The 18368-nt window shown below is 43.8% G+C and overlaps 2 protein-coding genes across 2 annotated transcripts; one reads left to right on the plus strand and one right to left on the minus strand.

Moving 5' to 3' along the window:
* Positions 1-11670: 11670 nt before the first annotated feature.
* On the minus strand, positions 11671-12019 carry LOC100304084 (uncharacterized). The gene has a single exon (XM_023300447.1). The coding sequence runs from the start codon at positions 11996-11998 to the stop codon at positions 11792-11794; it is 207 nt and encodes a 68-aa protein (XP_023156215.1). The 5' UTR covers positions 11999-12019; the 3' UTR covers positions 11671-11791.
* Positions 12020-12076: 57 nt separating this feature from the next.
* Positions 12077-18020, plus strand: LOC103631416 (probable CCR4-associated factor 1 homolog 11). Its single transcript, XM_035960161.1, has one exon. It carries the CDS (start codon positions 12182-12184, stop codon positions 13055-13057), a length of 876 nt encoding a protein of 291 aa, XP_035816054.1. The 5' UTR covers positions 12077-12181; the 3' UTR covers positions 13058-18020.
* Positions 18021-18368: the final 348 nt, after the last annotated feature.

Genomic DNA, 18368 nt, shown 5'->3' on the forward strand with positions numbered 1-18368 from the left:
AGGACGGCACTTTCATCTCCCAAACGAAGTACACACAAGACTTGCTAAAGCGGTTTGGGATGAAGGACGCCAAGCCCGCAAAGACGCCGATGGGAACTGACGGACACACCGACCTCAACAAAGGAGGTAAGTCCGTTGATCAAAAAGCATACCGGTCCATGATAGGTTCTTTGCTTTATTTATGTGCTAGTAGACCGGATATTATGCTTAGCGTATGCATGTGTGCTAGATTTCAATCCGATCCTAAGGAGTGTCACTTAGTGGCTGTGAAGCGAATTCTTCGGTATTTAGTCGCTACGCCTTGCTTCGGGATCTGGTATCCAAAGGGGTCTAACTTTGACTTGATTGGGTACTCAGATTCCGACTATGCTGGATGTAAGGTCGATAGGAAGAGTACATCGGGGACGTGCCAATTCTTAGGAAGGTCCCTGGTGTCGTGGAACTCTAAGAAACAAACTTCCGTTGCCCTATCCACCGCTGAGGCCGAGTATGTTGCCGCAGGACAGTGTTGTGCGCAACTACTTTGGATGAGGCAAACCCTCCGGGACTTTGGCTACAATCTGAGCAAAGTCCCACTCCTATGTGATAATGAGAGTGCTATCCGAATAGCGGAAAATCCTGTTGAGCACAGCCGCACAAAGCACATTGACATCCGGCATCACTTTTTGAGAGACCACCAGCAAAAGGGAGATATCGAAGTGTTTCATGTTAGCACCGAGAACCAGCTAGCCGATATCTTTACCAAGCCTCTAGATGAGAAGACCTTTTGCAGGCTGCGTAGTGAGCTAAATGTCTTAGATTCGCGGAACTTGGATTGAATTGTAGCATACATGTGTTTATGCCTTTGATCATGTTCATTCTGCATATTGTTGTTTATCGTGATGCTCAAGTTGTACAACACTCCCTGGACCTCACAAGTCCTTTTTGCAAGTGATGCACATATTTAGGGGGAGATGTGCTACAACTTGACCCTTTGAGACTAACCATATGCTTGAGTTTGCTTGTTTTAGTCTCAAGGGAGGTTTGAAAGGGAAAAGGTGGACTTGGACCATGAAAGACTTCCACTGCACTCCGATGAGAGGGTAACTTATTCCAAGTTCATCTCATATACTCTTATTGCCTTTGTGTTCTTATTTGAAGATTTTGGTGAGGCAATGGGGTTAAGGGGCCAAGATTGATCCTGTTTTGGTGCTTGATGCCAAAGGGGGAGAAAATAAAGGCCAAAGCAATAAATGGATCAGCTACCACTTGAGAAATTTTGAAAAGAAATAGTAGATTAGAGCTTTTGGTATGTCAAAACTCTTTTATTGTCTCTTATGTCAAAAGTTGGTCTCTTGTGGGGAGAAGTGTTGATTATGGGAAAAAGGGGGAGTTTTTGAAATCTTTGATAAAATTTCTTTGGAAAACCTCTCTTTATGTCTCTACAAGTGGATTTGACTTAGAGATAGGAATTTGAGTTTGATTTGCAAAAACAAACCAAGTGGTGGCATAGAGTGATCCATATATGTCAAATTTGAATCAAAACAATTTTGAGTTCTTAGTTGAATTGATATTGTACTTGTTCTACTTGCTTTATGTTGTGTTGGCACAAATCACCAAAAAGGGGGAGATTGAAAGGGAAATGTGCCCTTGGGCCATTTCTAAGTATTTTGGTGATTTAGTGCCCAACACAAGTGCCTAAGTGTAAAAAGGTGGACAAAGTACACATCAAGGATAAAGGTATGTTTCTCAGACTTAGTACATTATTTTATGGACTAATGTATTGTGTCTAAGTGCTGGAAACAGGAAAAATCCAATTGAAAGTGTCTTGGCTCGAGCAGCCAAGACTCTGCTGAGTCTGGGAGCACCGGACTGTCCGGTGGTGCACCAGACAGTGTCCGGTGCGCCAGGCTGGCTCGAGCGAAGTGGCCGCTCTCGGGAATTTACCGGCGACGTACGGCTATAATTCACCGGACTGTCCGGTGTGCACCGGACTGTCCGGTGAGCCAACGGTCAGCCGCGCAATCTACGCGGGACACGTTGCCGAGCCAACGGCTAGAAGGAGGCACCGGACTGTCCGGTGTGCACCGGACATGTCCGGTGCGCCAACGGCTCTCAGGCTGCCAACGGTCGACTGTGCCATTTATGGAAGGAAATCGGGCACCGGACAGTGTCCGGTGTGCACCGGACTGTCCGGTGCGCCAGTCGACAGAAGGCAAGATCAGCCTTCCTAGATTGCTCTCAACGGCTCCTAGCTGCCTTGGGGCTATAAAAGGGACCCCTAGGCGCATGGAGGAGCACACCAAGCATTCCTACAACATTCCTAAGCACCAAGACATCGATTCCGCGCCTTTGATTCTTTGCGATAGCAATTAGAGCTCTTGTTGAGTGGTGAACTCATTGGGTTGTGTTGTGAGCTCTCGTTGCGACTTGTGTGCGTGGTGTTGCTGTGATTTCTTGTCTTGAGTGTGTTGCTAATCCCTCCCTTGCTCTATGCTTCTTTGTGAATTTCAAGTGTAAGGGCGAGAGGCTCCAAGTTGTGGAGATTCCTCGCAAACGGGATTGAGAAAAGCAAGCAAAACACCGTGGTATTCAAGTGGGTCTTTGGACCGCTTGAGAGGGGTTGATTGCAACCCTCGTCCGATGGGACGCCACAACGTGGAGTAGGCAAGCGTTGGTCTTGGCCGAACCACGGGATAACCACCGTGGCATCTCTGTGATTGATCTTGTTGGTTATTGTGTTTTGTTGAAGATTCCTCTCTAGCCACTTGGTGGTTATTGTGCTAACACTTAACCAAGTTTTTGTGGCCTAAGTTTTAAGTGTTACAGGATCACCTATTCACCCCCCCTCTAGGTGCTCTCAAGTTTCTAAAACTCTAAAAATACCACGATTTTGATTAAACCATAGTATTTAAAATTATATTTTATCTGTACCAACCAAACACATTTTTATCTTCCAATACCACTTAAAGTCGCCTAGAGGGGGTGAATAGGCGTAATATGAAATTTACAATTTTAAACACACACTACAAGTCGGGGTTAGCGTTAGAACTAAAATCAAGTCGGGGAGAGAGAGAGGTAAACAAATCGAATGAGAATCAAGCGAATGAACAAGGTGATTTGTTTTACCGAGGTTCGGTTCCAAAGAACCTAGTCCCCGTTGAGGAGGTCACAAAGACCGGGTCTATTCCAACCCTTTCCCTCTCTCAAACATCACTTAGACCGAGTGAGCCTTCTTCCTTAATCTCACGGGTCACTAAGACCCCGCAAGGACCACCACACACTTGGTGTCTCTTGCCTTGCTTACAAAGCACTTGAGAATAAGAATGGGAAAAGAAGAAAGGCAATCCAAGTGACAAGAACTCAAATGAACACAAAAATCTCTCTCACACAAGCCACTAAGTGTTTGGAGTGGATTTGGGACTCGAAGAGGATTTGATCTTTTGTATTGTGTCTTGGAGTGAATGCTAGAGCTCTTGTATTGAATGTGAACTTCAGAAAACTTGAATGCTTGGAGTTGTGGTGGATGGGGGTATTTATAGCCGTCAACCACCAAAGTAGTCGTTGGGGAGGCTGCTGGCGATGGGCGCACCGGACAGTCCGGTGCGCCACCGAACAGGTATTGTAGGCTGTCCGGTGCGCCGCCACGTCTCCCAACTGTTAGGGTTCGGAGCGAAGTCGACCGTTGGAGCTTTGTCTCCTTGTGGCACCGGACAGTCTGATGCCCTCTGACTTCGCGGCTCTGACTTCTGTCGCTGCACTATTCACATCGTCAGTACTTTTGCAGTCGACCGTTGTGCGCAGATAGCCGTTGTCCGCTGGCTCACCGGACAGTCCGGTGGCACACCAGACATTCTGGTGAATTATAGCGGAGTGCGCCTGTGGAAACCCGAGAGTGGCTGCTTGGACCCTGTACGGTCCTGGTGCACCGGACACTGTCCGGTGCGCCAGACCACATCACACTTGGTTGCTTTTGCTCCTTTTGAATTGGATCCCTAACTTGAACTTTTATTGTTTTGTGTTGAACCTTTATGCACCAGTTATACATGAATACTTGGCAAACTAGTTAGTCCATGTGTTTGTGTTGATGATCAACCACCAAAATTAATTATAGGAAAAGGTTAACCCTATTTCCCTTTCAATCTCCCCCTTTTTGGTGATTGATGCCAACACAAACCAAAGCAAATATATAAAGTGCAGAATTGAACTAGTTTGCATATGGTAAGTGCATAGGTTACTTAGAATTAAACCAATTTATAATTTCACTAGATGTGAATGGATTGCTTTTCTTTTACTTAACATTTTGGACCACCTTTGCACCACTTGTTTTGTTTTTGCAAATCATTTTGGAAAATCTTTTCAAAGTCTTTTTACAAATAGTCAAAGGTATATGAATAAGATTGCAAGAAGCATTTTCAAGATTTAAAATTTCTCCCCTGTTTCAAATGCTTTTCCTTTGACTAAACAAAACTCCCCCTGAATGAAATTCTCCTCTTAGCTTTCAAGAGGGTTTTGAGATATATATCAATTTGGAATATAGATACCAATTGAGATATTATTTCTTGAGGAATACCGATTTGAAAAATACCAATTAAAACTTTATTTCGAATTTTTTTGAAATGGTGGTGGTGCGGTCCTTTTGCTTTGGGTGCGGTCCTTTTGCTTTAGGCTTAATATTTTCTCCCCTTTGGCATTAATCGCCAAAAACGGAGAACGTTGGAGCCCATTAGAATTTTCTCCCCATTGGTACAAGTAAATAAGAGTGAAGGATTATACCAATTGAGAGTGGAGGAACAACGGCAAAGGGTAGATGATACCACCAGAGTTGTGGAGTGGAAGCCTTATTCTTTGCCGAAGACTCAATTTCCCTTTCAATATAAGACTAAGGATAGAAATATACTCGAAAAACACATTAGTCCCATATGAAAGAGATGATCAAAGGTATATAAAATAAGCTATGAGTGCAATGTTTCATTCAAAATTCCGAGAATCAAGTATATTTAGCTCATTCCTAAGTTTGCTAAAGGTTTTCTCATCTAATGTCTTGGTAAAGATATCGGCTAATTGATTCTTAGTGTTTATATAAGCTATTTCGATATCCCCTTTGTTGGTGATCAACTTGTAGCCATAGTCCCTGAGAGTTTGCCTCATCCAAAGTAATTGCGCACAACAATGGCATATGCGACAATGTACTCGGCTTCGGTGGTGGAAAGAGTGATGTCGGGAAAACGGGAGGCTAGGACTCGCCTCCACGTTAACTGAGACGAGTTTGGTTTTAGTTATATTTACATGGGACAAAAAGTAAAAGAACGGGTATTGCGAGTCCATACTTCCATAATTCTTATATTTACATAAAAATTATGTTAATTACATCTCCGAAGAGAACATCTCTGATTAAGAGTTACACCATGAGTACATGAAAAAGATGATTACATCATGTAGCTCCCTATTACAAACTACAAAAAAACAAGGTCTTCGGTCTTGAAGCTGCAGGTGAATGCATGCACATCTTGCACTTGACGATGGTCATTTCCTTTATCAGTGATATTTCATTTGTTGAGGAGCTAACATGTACTCCTTGTATGACTTGGTTACTAGCTTGGCTAGCTTCTCGAAAATTATGATGCATGTATTTAATTCATGCACTCTTTTATGAATATCATATTTTAGACTATAGCATGACGTTGAGACTTATTTGGCCATGTTTGTGCTTAGCAGCATATGCTTTGACGTATATATGCATGCCAAAGGCAAATAATTCATTTGAGGATAAACGTCCTTTTGGTGCATCGTATCACGTATTCATGCACGTGGTTTGTCTTGAAGATTAAATTTGACATAATCTACATTGCTGGATCATGCGACAGCGTGTCGTGGCATATATGGATGCGCTTGGCACATGCATGATGCTATATTTCTTTTGGGCGTAGGTACCTTGCCGAAGCAGCACCTAGCTCGGCGAGGCGTGTACATTTATTTGATATTTATCTTGTTTTTAGTCAGTAATGCATTGTATCTTATACGCACGTAATTCTACTTAGAGAGTAAATTTGACATAGTCTTGTTACACCATGCAAGATCACGGAATGTCTTTTTTTAGCACGCTTGAAACCCTCATCAGGTGGTGCCATATCTTGTTTGGATTAAGGCAGCCTTGTATTGATCCAACCGTGGCTGACATTGTTGATTTATTTATTTATTTAATCAGGCGAAGGTGTAAGATGTTAATTGATCATGATGCATATCACCTGGAAGCTCTATACTAGGCATGGTTTGCTCTTGAGAATGTCTATATGGTTTAACCAAACTAGTGTGAGGTCACGAGTCATCTGAGGATTAGTCTGGTACCTGGAATCTCGAGTCCCAGGCAAATTGTGCCCTTGACCAATTTTTACCCAATAATATTCTTTAATATCAATTACTCATGCATCGGGTTAATTTTGATGGGACCCAATAGGTCACCCTAGTCTGATTATCTTTTACCTTGTTTGCCCCTGAATCATTTGGGTAGTTATGCTATTGCTTTACATGGTTTTGGGTTAATATTTCATTATATCCATGTTCTAATTATTTTGTTATTTTATTTATGTTCATGTCAAGATCATTAATGTTAATTGGAACATGGAGCTTAACTTGAGAAACACGTGCCACCACAAGGGTTTAATGGGACGCCCTTGGCTAACTAACTAGGAAAGCTAGTGTAAGACTACCTTACCCGAAAGGGGCAAGGGCAGTAGGGGAGTTGCATGCAGGGAGGTTCTCGGGTTGATTTTGCTGGGATGGCGGTCAGACGAGGGATTCTTGCAAGTGCTCTTCCCATAAACTGTAGCAGGTTTTTGGAAGCTAGTGGAACTTTGTAAAGGCCTCGTAGTGGATCCCTAGCCATTCACCTCGGTAGTATCTAAGGGCCTTGCAAACCCTAGTGACATGGGATCCACGACTTATGGGTACAGGGTACAACCTCTGCAGAGTGTAAAACTTGTATACTAGCCGAGCTCACGGTCAAGAGCAGCTCAGGACTCTCGCATGATTAATTTATGGAACTAAATTTAATTTATCATTTGCATTGCATGGGATTATTTATGAATTTTGTTCTATTATTCTTATTATGGTTTGGAATTTACTTACACTCAGTAACTGCTAATAAAATTTGATCAACTTATTAAAAGCAATGCTTAGCTTTAACATATCACATGAACTCCCACCTTTGGTGAGTTCATGCCACATTATTCCCCACAACTTGTTGAGCGATGAACATGTGTGAGCTCACCCTTGCTGTCTCACACCCCCCACAAGAGAAGATCAGGTGGTTCAAGAGGAGCCACACAACGAGGAGTTCGATTTGATCTAGGTGGTGTCTCCTAGTTGACTTTATGGTGCCAAGGATGGACTTTAGTTCGTTTTATATTTATATTTTATTTTGTAAGACTTCTGCTATGTAATAAGTACTCTGATATTATTGTGATATTTATCTCTATACACTCTGTTATTATATGTGTTGTCTTCTTTGGCGCATATATGAGATGCACCCGACTTTGTCCCTTAAATCCGGGTGTGACAATTTGTAGTTAGCATTCAGAATAAGTAATTATCCTAAGCAGTTAGAATGCGAGTGCACCTGACAGTGGCTAGCACCTGTTTTCTTAATTAATTTTGTTTTCCACTGTTAGGAAGCAGCTTGAAGTTTTCCAGGACTCAACTCTACCTGTTGTTCAGTACTATGTGAAGAGGGGGAAGCTTCGAAAGGTGTAGATATGAAGTGCAATTGTTCTAAACATCTCACCTAATTAAGATGCCCATGTTTCACATTTCTCTGTACTCTACAGATCGATGGCCCCAATTCCTGTAATGTGGTTTTTGAAGAAGTGAAAGCCATATTCATCTAAACGTTCTGTATATACGACCAGAAAAGGTAAAACAAATTAATTAAGAACACATGCGCTATCCACTGTCAAGCATGGGCACACCATGCACGCCGCTGAGTGCAAGACTGGGATGGTGGCTGGCCGGGTGAGCAGAGCACGGGGAGCTCAAATCCATCATGCACACCACTGCCGAATTGTCAATGCAAAACCAGAAATCCCCAAGATCACAAACATAGATTAAGATCACAAACATAGATCGTACCTTACCCCTTAGACAGAAACTGCTCACGGCGCTTGAACACGAGGTGGTTGCGGTACACCGACCCGGGCTAAGCGTGAGGGGCGCGTCTCCTCGTGCTCTAGGAGGGGGGCAGATCTCCGCGTGCATCAGCGAGGCAGCAGGTGTGAGCGTTGGAATGCTAGACATTTGGATCCTCGTGCTTTGTAGTCGTTGTCGGCTCAGCGAGGCAGCACGTGCGTGGTTACGAGGTCTGGGCCGGATTGTTGATGGGTAGGTGGGGTGCGAGCGTGGCATTTGATGGGGCAGGTGAGGGTGACCATCTCGGAGGCCATCAGGCTTCGATGGAAGGGGATGGCGGGGAGCGTGGCGAGGATGGCATGGGCAGCCTCTGCCCAGATCAATGGAGAACCAGGTCGATCCCCTCGGGCGCTGATGGAAGGGATGGCAGGGCATGAGCATGGCACAAGGGGCGATGATGGCGGTGAGCTCCGACACAGACGCGCACACACTATTGGCTTTGCCGGTGGGGACCACGATCGGGGCGCGGTCATCTCGAGGGGTCTGGGGAGGCGGGCTGGGTCGGGGAGGCGACAAGGGGAAGAGAGGGGGTGTGGGCGTGCTGGTGTGGTGGAGGATGGAAGGGGTGTGGATGACGAGCTCGGGGCGGCGGCTGTGTCGGAGCTCGGGGTGAGGGGCGACTTTCATGGCGAGGACTCGCTTGATTGATGGGTGATGGAGGCAGAACCATGGAGCACGGTGTGGACGCCTACACACCGTGCTTATAGAGTAGTAGGGATACACACATATACACACGAGAGGTTGGGGGCGGAAGCCACTGCCTGCCGGCTCCTCCACTGGATTTAGTGGAAGATATGTTTGTACCGTATGGAACAATTGATTAGAACTAGGCCGTTCCGCTAATCCGGATGTTCGGCCCCCCGACGTGCCTCTCAGCTCTCTGTGTCCGAACAGTTAGGCCTTGCTCGGCACGCTAGTATTTAATACATATTGGGATCCAATACATGGTGGGATTGAGTGAATCCATCTCATGTCACTTAAATCATGTGTGTTTCAATTACAGTTGGGATTTAATACATGACTAATTTTCCATTGTTTGGTTACACCACATGGATACATTAATTTGTTCCATGCATATAAAAAGATCAGTGCCTCTCATATCAGGTCCGTGAAGCGGATGAAATTTGAAGCATCAAAATCAGAAGTTGGTCGCTCATTTGTCTCTTATTACATTACAATAGAGTGTGTGCATTTAGATTAAGAACAAACCAAAGTGAGAGGACTAATTTTTCATTTGAACAACATAACATACTAGATATCCAACAAGCAATTAAGGCGACTCCACCTGCAAGGGAATGTAAGCGTTAAACACTATAATTTCTCCACACATATTAATAATTTCATATCAAACATAAACATGTGAGACCATATTGGTATTTTAGAGTCAAATCACATATTTGCTCATAGCCCAAGATTGGTAGGGAAATGAAAAACATGCCTAATAATCTAAAAAGGAAGCAGTTCATAAAAGGAATGTGCTTTTCTTGCAATTGAAAAGGGAATAGGAAATAAACCATAAGGTAAGATAGGAAATGCTCAAATAAACCATAAACAGTTCATTATTATTATGGTGTTCAAATAGATTTTAAGAGAAAATAGGAAATGTTCAAGCATCCAGTTAGTCATGGAAATGTTCCACGGCTGTGGAGTCGTGGACTGATTCTAGGCCGGAATTGAGTTTTTTCGTGGGGATTGAGCCTGGTTTGCAAATAGGCGTGGGCTAAACGAACAAGTATTTTTTTGTGGACTTATATTTTATCTAGCCATGGATGACACGCGTGGATCAGACCATCATACCGGCCATTTCCAGCCCAGCCGAACAAGGAGCATAGAACTCCTACGTGTATTCTCGTTGTAGGTAAAATTTGTTGCAAACCAGGGGTGGAACGAGTAGTAGTTGGTCGGGCAAAGTGGGCCATGGTTCCACCTCAATTTTTTTCTCTTTATATATACGTTGAATGTATTATAAATTGAGAAAAAAATAGCAAGTATGTGGAGCCAAAACTACAGTGAGCAGGCTACTTCCATCGTCCCGGCCTACAGTCCAACTCCAGAGTCTGCTAAGACTATCTCCAGCAATGTTCTTTATATCCATTCTCTATATCTATCCTTTACAGTCTCCTATGAAGATTATCTCCTCTGTATCTCATTCCTCTCCTGCAGCGTCCTCCATGCGAAAATACCTATATAGAAGACATATTTTACTTTTATTTTTTATACAAATGTATTTGTCATACTCTTAAATGTATTATACATATTTTAGTTTTGCTAGATCTATTGTTTAAAATAGATAGAGGAGAGAGAAACTCTATATATGAGGATCCAACAGCGTCCCTAGATTTAGAGGACACAGTTGGACATGTAAGACGAGAATCCCCCTAAAATTTAGAGTACAAAATGTTATAGCCCATTTATGGGGAGAGTCTAAAACAGCCCACTCTTAACCTGCTTTGAGCAACCATTACATAACAAGAATTTTATAACAATTAAATATTGGAAGAGTATATAATCTGGATGAAATAGTTGTAGATCTAGCATTAAAAAAAATAAGTTGATGAATATAATAAAAATATTCAAAATGAAGGGTGCACATTCAGATTCTAATTTTTATGGTACAATCACTAATTTCTATATGCAATATTACATCTGTCTCGACGATCACTAAAGCATCGCTCATGATCCTGATCTCCATCAGACACAAAACGCAGTCCAGTCATATACGGAATACGGCTCGAACTTCCAGTGTGCCGACGAAATGATACAGCATGCGTATCACCTGCATATATCTAGCTTTCCTTATTGTTTTTACTTTGCTGGACGAAGTTATGTGCTGTCTGATGCATCATGCCCTGTGACTGTCGTCAAGTCAAAAGTAGTGGCTGGCCTCTAATTTCCAGAAATATGAATCTGCAATTAACCTAGGCAAACCCAAACAATAAATCCGATGTATTGTTGCACTTTACTTTCAGTTTCAGCTGTTAGCACCTTACTTTCTCTAGTTGCAACTGGACTCTTTTTTTTTTTTTTTTGTGTGTGTGCAGTGAAAGGCTGGCAGATATCAGAACACTGAAAGATGCATGACTACACTACAGGAGAAAGTCACTGGACAGCATGACTAAACCATTGAACACTAAAATCTGATAGCTGGTTTCCTTCTTAGTTACGGGGAGTGATATATGCGATTAGATAGGAACAGATATCAGAACACTGAAAGATGCACATATTTGCACTAGTCAGTAGTCACTCGATGAATTTCAAATTGTTGCTGTAAAAAAAATTGGAATAGACACTGAAAATCCACGCTGTGCCATACTGTGCTATGTTCTGTTAGTGTTTTTTTTAAAACCATGCACGTCATGCTGCAGGAGACGAAAATTGGGACGAAACTTCGGTCCAGATAAACTGACACACTGAAGCCTGAAACTCTGAAGCAAACTAAAAGTTTTCAGGAAGCAGGGAAACTTCAGTTCTTTATTGCCCAACGGAAGCTACGGATCGCATATTACTTATATAATCCTCTGGTTCATAAGGTTACAAAGCTATTAAAAGGGCCCAAAACTGCATCCCAAGAAAGAAGAAACTGAAACATGCTAGAAGCTTGTGTGAAGGGGTGGGGAACACGCTCACGTCAGATGTAGAGGTGAGGCCGCAGGATGACGAGGAAGAGCATGAGCAGCAGGAAGTAGATGACGGCGTGGACGAGCATGGACGGGAAGCTGGTCTTCATGTTCATGAGGTCGACGGGGCGGTGCCGGCCGGGCATCTGCAGCACGCCGCCCGGGCACAGGAGCGCGAACAGCGCCGTGGCGATGATCGACGGCGCCCAGTCCCTCATCGCGTCGGCTGTGCAGAGCCGTATTCCGTATATTCCGTTCTGTTGCAAACTTTGACGAAAGGTGGTCCGCTTCGCCGATGTCCGAACGCCCGTGATGTCCGACTGCCCCTACCTATAAAACCAGGGCACCACGCCCACGTTCCAAGATCAAAACGTCTCGACAAGGCACAACCACCTGAAGCAATGCCGATGTACTCCAAGTCAGAACTCATCCACGTGCCGCCACCGCCATGCAGCCGTCCCCGTTACGTCATGGCGCCACCCCTGGTCTTCACGTCCATCGGCGCGTCGATGAACGCCGCCGTGCGCGACGTTTGGGCCAGCAACTTCGACGAAGAGCTCTCCAACCTATCGGCGGTGCTGCCGCGCTACCCCTGCGTGTGCGTGGACACCGAGTTCCCCGGCGCGGTACACGACTCGAACTTGCCGCGGTACATGCGCGGTCCGCGCGAGAGCTACGAGCTGGTGAAGCGGAACGTAGACGACCTCAACCTGCTGCAGGTCGGGATCGCGCTGTCGGGCCCCGCCGGCCGGTTCCCCATCGCGTGGCAGTTCAACATCCGGGGCTTCGACCCCGCGCTTCACCCGCACGCGCCGGCCTCCATCGCCATGCTCCGCGAGCAGGGGATGGACTTCGCCATGCTGAACGAGTTCGGCATCGACCCCGAAGACTTCGCCGCCGGGTTCCGCCGCAGCGGCCTCGCCTGCGGGTGGCTCACCTGGACCGCCTTCTCGGGCTCCTACGACTTCGGGTACCTCGCCAAGGCGCTCACCGGCGGCCAGCCACTGCCGGACACGCTGGACGGCTTCCTCGCCCTGGTCCGTCGGCTGTTCGGACACAGTGTGTTCGACGTGAAGCACCTCGCCAGATGCTGCGCCATGCGCGGGGGGCTTGAGCAGGTGGCCACCGCGCTCGGCGTCAAGCGCGCCGCCGGCCGCGCGCACTGCGCCGGCTCCGACAGCCTGCTCACCACCGACGTCCTCCTGCTAATGATGCATCGCTTCTTCAGGAACGTCGATGTGCTCGCGCACGCCGGAACCATCGTAGACCTCACCTAGTTTCCTAGCTAGTACTGCTTTTCTAGTGGATAGGTTTTAGTTTTTGCGATGTAGTCATGCATGCAGTGTCCAGCTGCTAATTTGTACGAATTGCTTTTATGAAGTTCTTCATTGGAGACTGATCTGCATTTGATCATGTGTTTTTATACTCTCAAACATTCGAGTAAATGTTTCAGTATAGATAGGCACGATCTGAACCATTTTGCTACAAGGTACTGTGTCCGACAGCATTAGTTACTTGGTCAATCAATCGATCCGATCAGAATAACTGGTTTATTCTGATTAGCTTGCTGCCTGGAGTACTTATGACAGCACAGAAACAATGTAACATAACGGGACCTGGTAATTTTGCTTGTCAACAAAGCAAATACAGATCTCTGTTTGCTAGAAAGAAGAACGAACGAACATCTTCCCAAGGTAGAATGCATGTCCATACATATTTTATTTTCAAGCACAACAAATATAGATACTGTACACAAGGGCTATTTTTTATTAAAATAATGTCAAGAAGTGGTGACTGAGTTGATGAAGTTATGCACATAGCTTCAGCAAATAAATGATATATAGCCATGATTGACAGTTAATAACTGAAATATTAATTAGTTCAGAAAACTTCGACTGTAATATATGGTGTGTCAGGATTCAGGAGCAATTACAGAGTAAGCCAGCAACATTCTTGTGATTCTCACACAGAGATGTAGAATGTAACTAGACAAAGCAAATTCTCCCAAGCATTATGTGGAAGTAATGCTTTTCCCTAGTTAAGTGTGCCTAGCCGGACAGGATGGCAACCGATACAACTTTGCGGCTACTGTGGCAGCCGGCGCGTCGTGCCCCTCTGGAGGGGTTTGTGTGGCGGCCAGGGCGGTGGCGACGACGGAGGCTACTTGCTTTGATCTAGGGAACTAGTCTTTCGATGTGCTAGAGGGCATCTTGGGTGAAAGCATTGGGGACGTCTGTCCGGCGCCACTTTCCCTGTTAAGGGTGTCACATTGCTCAGTCTTTTAGTTCGTCTCGACCTCAATGTTACCTTCGACCCATGCTTTCACTTCTTGGCGTCAGGTTTGCGGGTGGACGTGGGGTTTTTTTTGCACGTGAAGTCGAAGCTGCCTTGTTAAGGGATGTGGCTCGACAATGAGGCGAGCCCCCTTCCTCGTGGTCTGGACTGTTTTGGAGGTCAGGCAAATAACCAAAGGTGGGTGTTAGATCAAGATTGCTGACGCGTGTGGGTGTGTCGAGGCTTGGCACGATGGTGCATCACTATCTTCATCCTTATGTGTCACGTTTTGGTGTAGGCGTCATCGTGTTGCTTTTGGCAATGTGCGACCCATCTGGCAGAGTCGGACATGCTCGTATCTTGTGTTGAGCTTGGTAACGATGACTCTGGAAGGGCTTTGTGTTTGGGGTTGCCACTGTTTGTGTTGTTTAGGCACTCTGTGTCGGCGGTGAATGTTATGTCGTGTTGATGTCTCAATCCAATCGACGAGTTGAGTTGTATGGTGTCGGCGTGTTGATTTCCCAATACAACCGCCTGTTGTTTGTTGTTCTGTCCGGCCGACCCACTTCTACTTTATTAATATAATCGGTAGCTCTCCTGTCCAGTTCATTTAAAAAATAGAGATGACAATGGGTAAGTACCCACCTGTTATTACTATCCTATACCCATACCCACGACAAAAAAAATTCTGTCGGGTCGATTATATTCACGGGTGGGTATGGATTTGCCCTATACCCATACCCATGTAGGTATGGGTCACCCACCGGATCCCCATACACACAAAGATTAAACATATATCATATGAGGTAAGCATCATTCAACAAATATAATGAATTGTAAAAAATACCAGCTACTAAAAACATGAAATCTAAATAAACCATGTGTCATAATTAAGCATCACACCATTTGATTTCTAACATTATAGACACACAAGACTGCAAAAAATAAACTGCATGGCTAGAATTGTGCTCAGATCTATAGAAATAATATCTAATTACATAGTTGCATAAGAAACAACTATAGAATCCACTTAGAGATTATATAGCTAGGGTTTCATTTGTTTTGGGCAAGGCCAAGTGCTCAAGTTTATGTTTTTTGGCCAAGTTTATACTGGGTATTTTATACCCATGGGTTAACAGGTATGGTGAGGACATAACGTTCTAATACCCGTTTACCCATTGGGTGTGAATGTTTTTGTCTAATAAGAGAACCATGGGTAGAATATTTAGTCCATATACAACCCTAATGGAGTAAATATTCATCGGGTATCGGGTCGCGGGTACTCATTGCCATCTTTAGTCTGGAACTAATATCAAATTATACTGCTTCCCTTCTGAAGAATGCCTCCAACTAAAAGCAGAAGAGTTTCTGAAACTACACGAAAGAGAAAAAATGGCGATGGATACTTATCACGCCGTTGTATCCGAAGCATCGTTTGGTTTCTAAAGAGATCATTCATGAGGTTTCTGAAGAGATAATTCCGGTGCCCGGTGGCCATTGGCAGCGCCAAAGAAGATACTGAAGCTAGACACGACCTTCACCTGCTCGTTTTCATAGCTACTAGAATGAGAAAGCGCCCTATCAGGCGCTAAACCGTTCGTGCACTCAGCAAACAAATTAAATCATAAAACCATGACTTTTGAGACAGAAAACAAATTAAATCATATGTTTTAGCGTATAGGAAATACACTTAAAACCATGACTTTTTGAGAAAGATCTTACCTCGAGAAGATACGCATAATTGAGAACTATTTGTGGAATGGCAATTTGTAAAATCAATATTCTCTCATAAACCGCACAGGTAGAGTCTAAGGTTCTGAGGCTCTCCTCCATATCAAAATAAAAGCTCCACAATTTTAAATATTTATACACTTTCATTTGAACAGGCTCATTTCTCTCAGTTGCATCAATCATATTATTAGTATGAATGTTCTATAAAATACACAGGAAAATTTAAAAATAACATGAATCTAACAGATTATATTATACCCCGCCTCTTAAACTCAAGAGAGGGCTCTAGTGTTGCTTGCCTCATCAGTTCAATAGCCTTGTAAAAGTTGTTGGGGCGCAACTCCATATCTGCCCCACTCACACCAAATACTGGCTAAATATAATGGTCAACTGCCTTATAATTCAGTTGAGTATCCCGTTCAAAGATATCTTCAGCACTATCTAGACGATTGTGTTTCTCATACATCTAGGGGTGGTAATGGATCGCGATCCAAATGTTTCCTCACATTTTGTTAATGTCCTAAATCAATTTTAGTTCAATGATGAATATAAATAGAGCTCGATTCTAACATGATCCTTAAAATTAAGTGTAAAATTGATAACCCATTATCAGTCCTATATACATCTTTGCAAATTAATTTCACCCAAAGAGTCTCAATTGTCTTCATTGGGCCTACTATTTTTACGGTCTCAACATATGTCTTTAACTGCCTTGTAGGATCTTGTCAAAGAGTTTCACCTTCCTCTACATATGGTTGCATTGTTAGCCAATCTATCGGACCAAAACAAAAAGAAATAGCAATGTGCATTAGTAGCACACTACATGTTTGCATCTCACGACATAATTTGCTAAAGGAGATCTGAGCCACTTGCATTCAATAAAGAATTAGTAATTTTCCCAGCTATAGAGAATTTGTGCAAACACTTAAAACCAAATGTCCATGTCTTAAAATATTCAATTAACTCATAGTAGCACTCTTTGTTTGGGATTATTGTTCACTTTAGCGTTGTCCGGCCCAAGCCTCCCAGCGGTGGGCTTCCGCTCTGCTCGCCAACACTGCCTCCATATGCAGAATTTGGATCACAAACTCAACACAGTCCTAGGAATGATAACATATATTCTGTAACATAATGGAAGCATAAGGGAAACCGAGAGAAGAGGGTCTTAAATTAGTTTTCTATTTTAGTGATCAACAAAGTATCATTTTTTCTCCAAGTTGCGGAGAACATTTCTTTTCTTACACTATAAGGGAATGGGTAAATAGTATACTATTTTGTGATGATTGAGTTTTTTCTTTTGAAACAAGCCAACATTGCATATACAAAGAAGCAAAAAAAGAGCCGACGATGGCCTTTTCTATCAGACAACATCTGTAGAGCTATGCACATAAATGGTAATATGTGTCTTGATTCTTGAACTTTGGACGAAGTATCAAGAATGGAAGTTGTTGTCGCCTACCAGGGGAGTTACTCTGGCATGGTGTTTAGTGGTTGCCTGGTATACACTACGGGCGAAAGTTATGATGAGTAACATCTTTTCTAATTTCACGCCTATTGTTAAGTATATGGCTGCTTTATTACTTTTTCGTGCCTGCTAAGTATATGACTATTTTTATGGCTGCTATAGATTTAGAGTACATGGGTCTTACACCAAATGAGGGAATACCAACACTATTAACCAACAAAAGGTGCTTCCAAATAGATAGATAAGAAGTGGTCTATACCAACAAGTGTGATGTTATTTTTATTGAAGGTCTCATGTTCATGTAACCTTGAAAGTATATGAGGTTGCATACAGATTGTTAATTGCACTATGGGATCTAATCATCTGCGCTAATGTTGTTTATTTTAATTCTCCATTCTGGCTTGCTCTATCTGAGAGGTTTGGTCCCTGAGAGAAAGAACAAAAAAGAAAAGAAACCAATGCTATTCTATAAGATAACGGAAGTGAGGAAGAAACAAAGGAGCAACCTAACATATATTCAGATGAATATTTTCTAGGTCAAATGAATGGTAAAAATAGTAGCTAATAACTGCTTGACATGTTATTTCACTATCAAATGAAATTGCATTTTTGACAAATTGTAGCCTCCTAAGCTCCTGCCATGAACGAACCATAATGAGATAAGCGATACTCTAAACTCTCAGCAAAACCAAAGGACGCCTAGAACACAAATCCATGAAGAGCACCCAACAACCAAATGATAAGATGCACATGCAGAGGTAAGTGGAAAAACAAACCTACACCATGGAGGCCTTCGTAAGATCTGACTCAGGAACGCTCTCAGCATCAAAGCGAGGGGCTCTTGAAGGCGGTGTCTGGCGACAAAAAAACCAAGATTTCATGACTGAGGATGACAATAGATGTAGGTTTCCAAAATGCGAAGAGGGGATGATCCTATGGCTGCGGACAAGAGAACATCGCCGAAGCCCATGCTGCGACAGTTCTAAGACCTAGAGGCCGTGTGGATCCGTGCGATGGCGAGGTCGGCGAGGAAGGTCGCGCCCCACCTCGTACCCTCTTTCGCAGCAGCTACACGTGGGACCGCACGAAAGCAGGGCCCACCATAGCAGCGACAGAGC

This window comes from Zea mays, chromosome 6, assembly GCF_902167145.1.
Source record: "Zea mays cultivar B73 chromosome 6, Zm-B73-REFERENCE-NAM-5.0, whole genome shotgun sequence".
NCBI classification, from domain to species: domain Eukaryota; kingdom Viridiplantae; phylum Streptophyta; class Magnoliopsida; order Poales; family Poaceae; genus Zea; species Zea mays.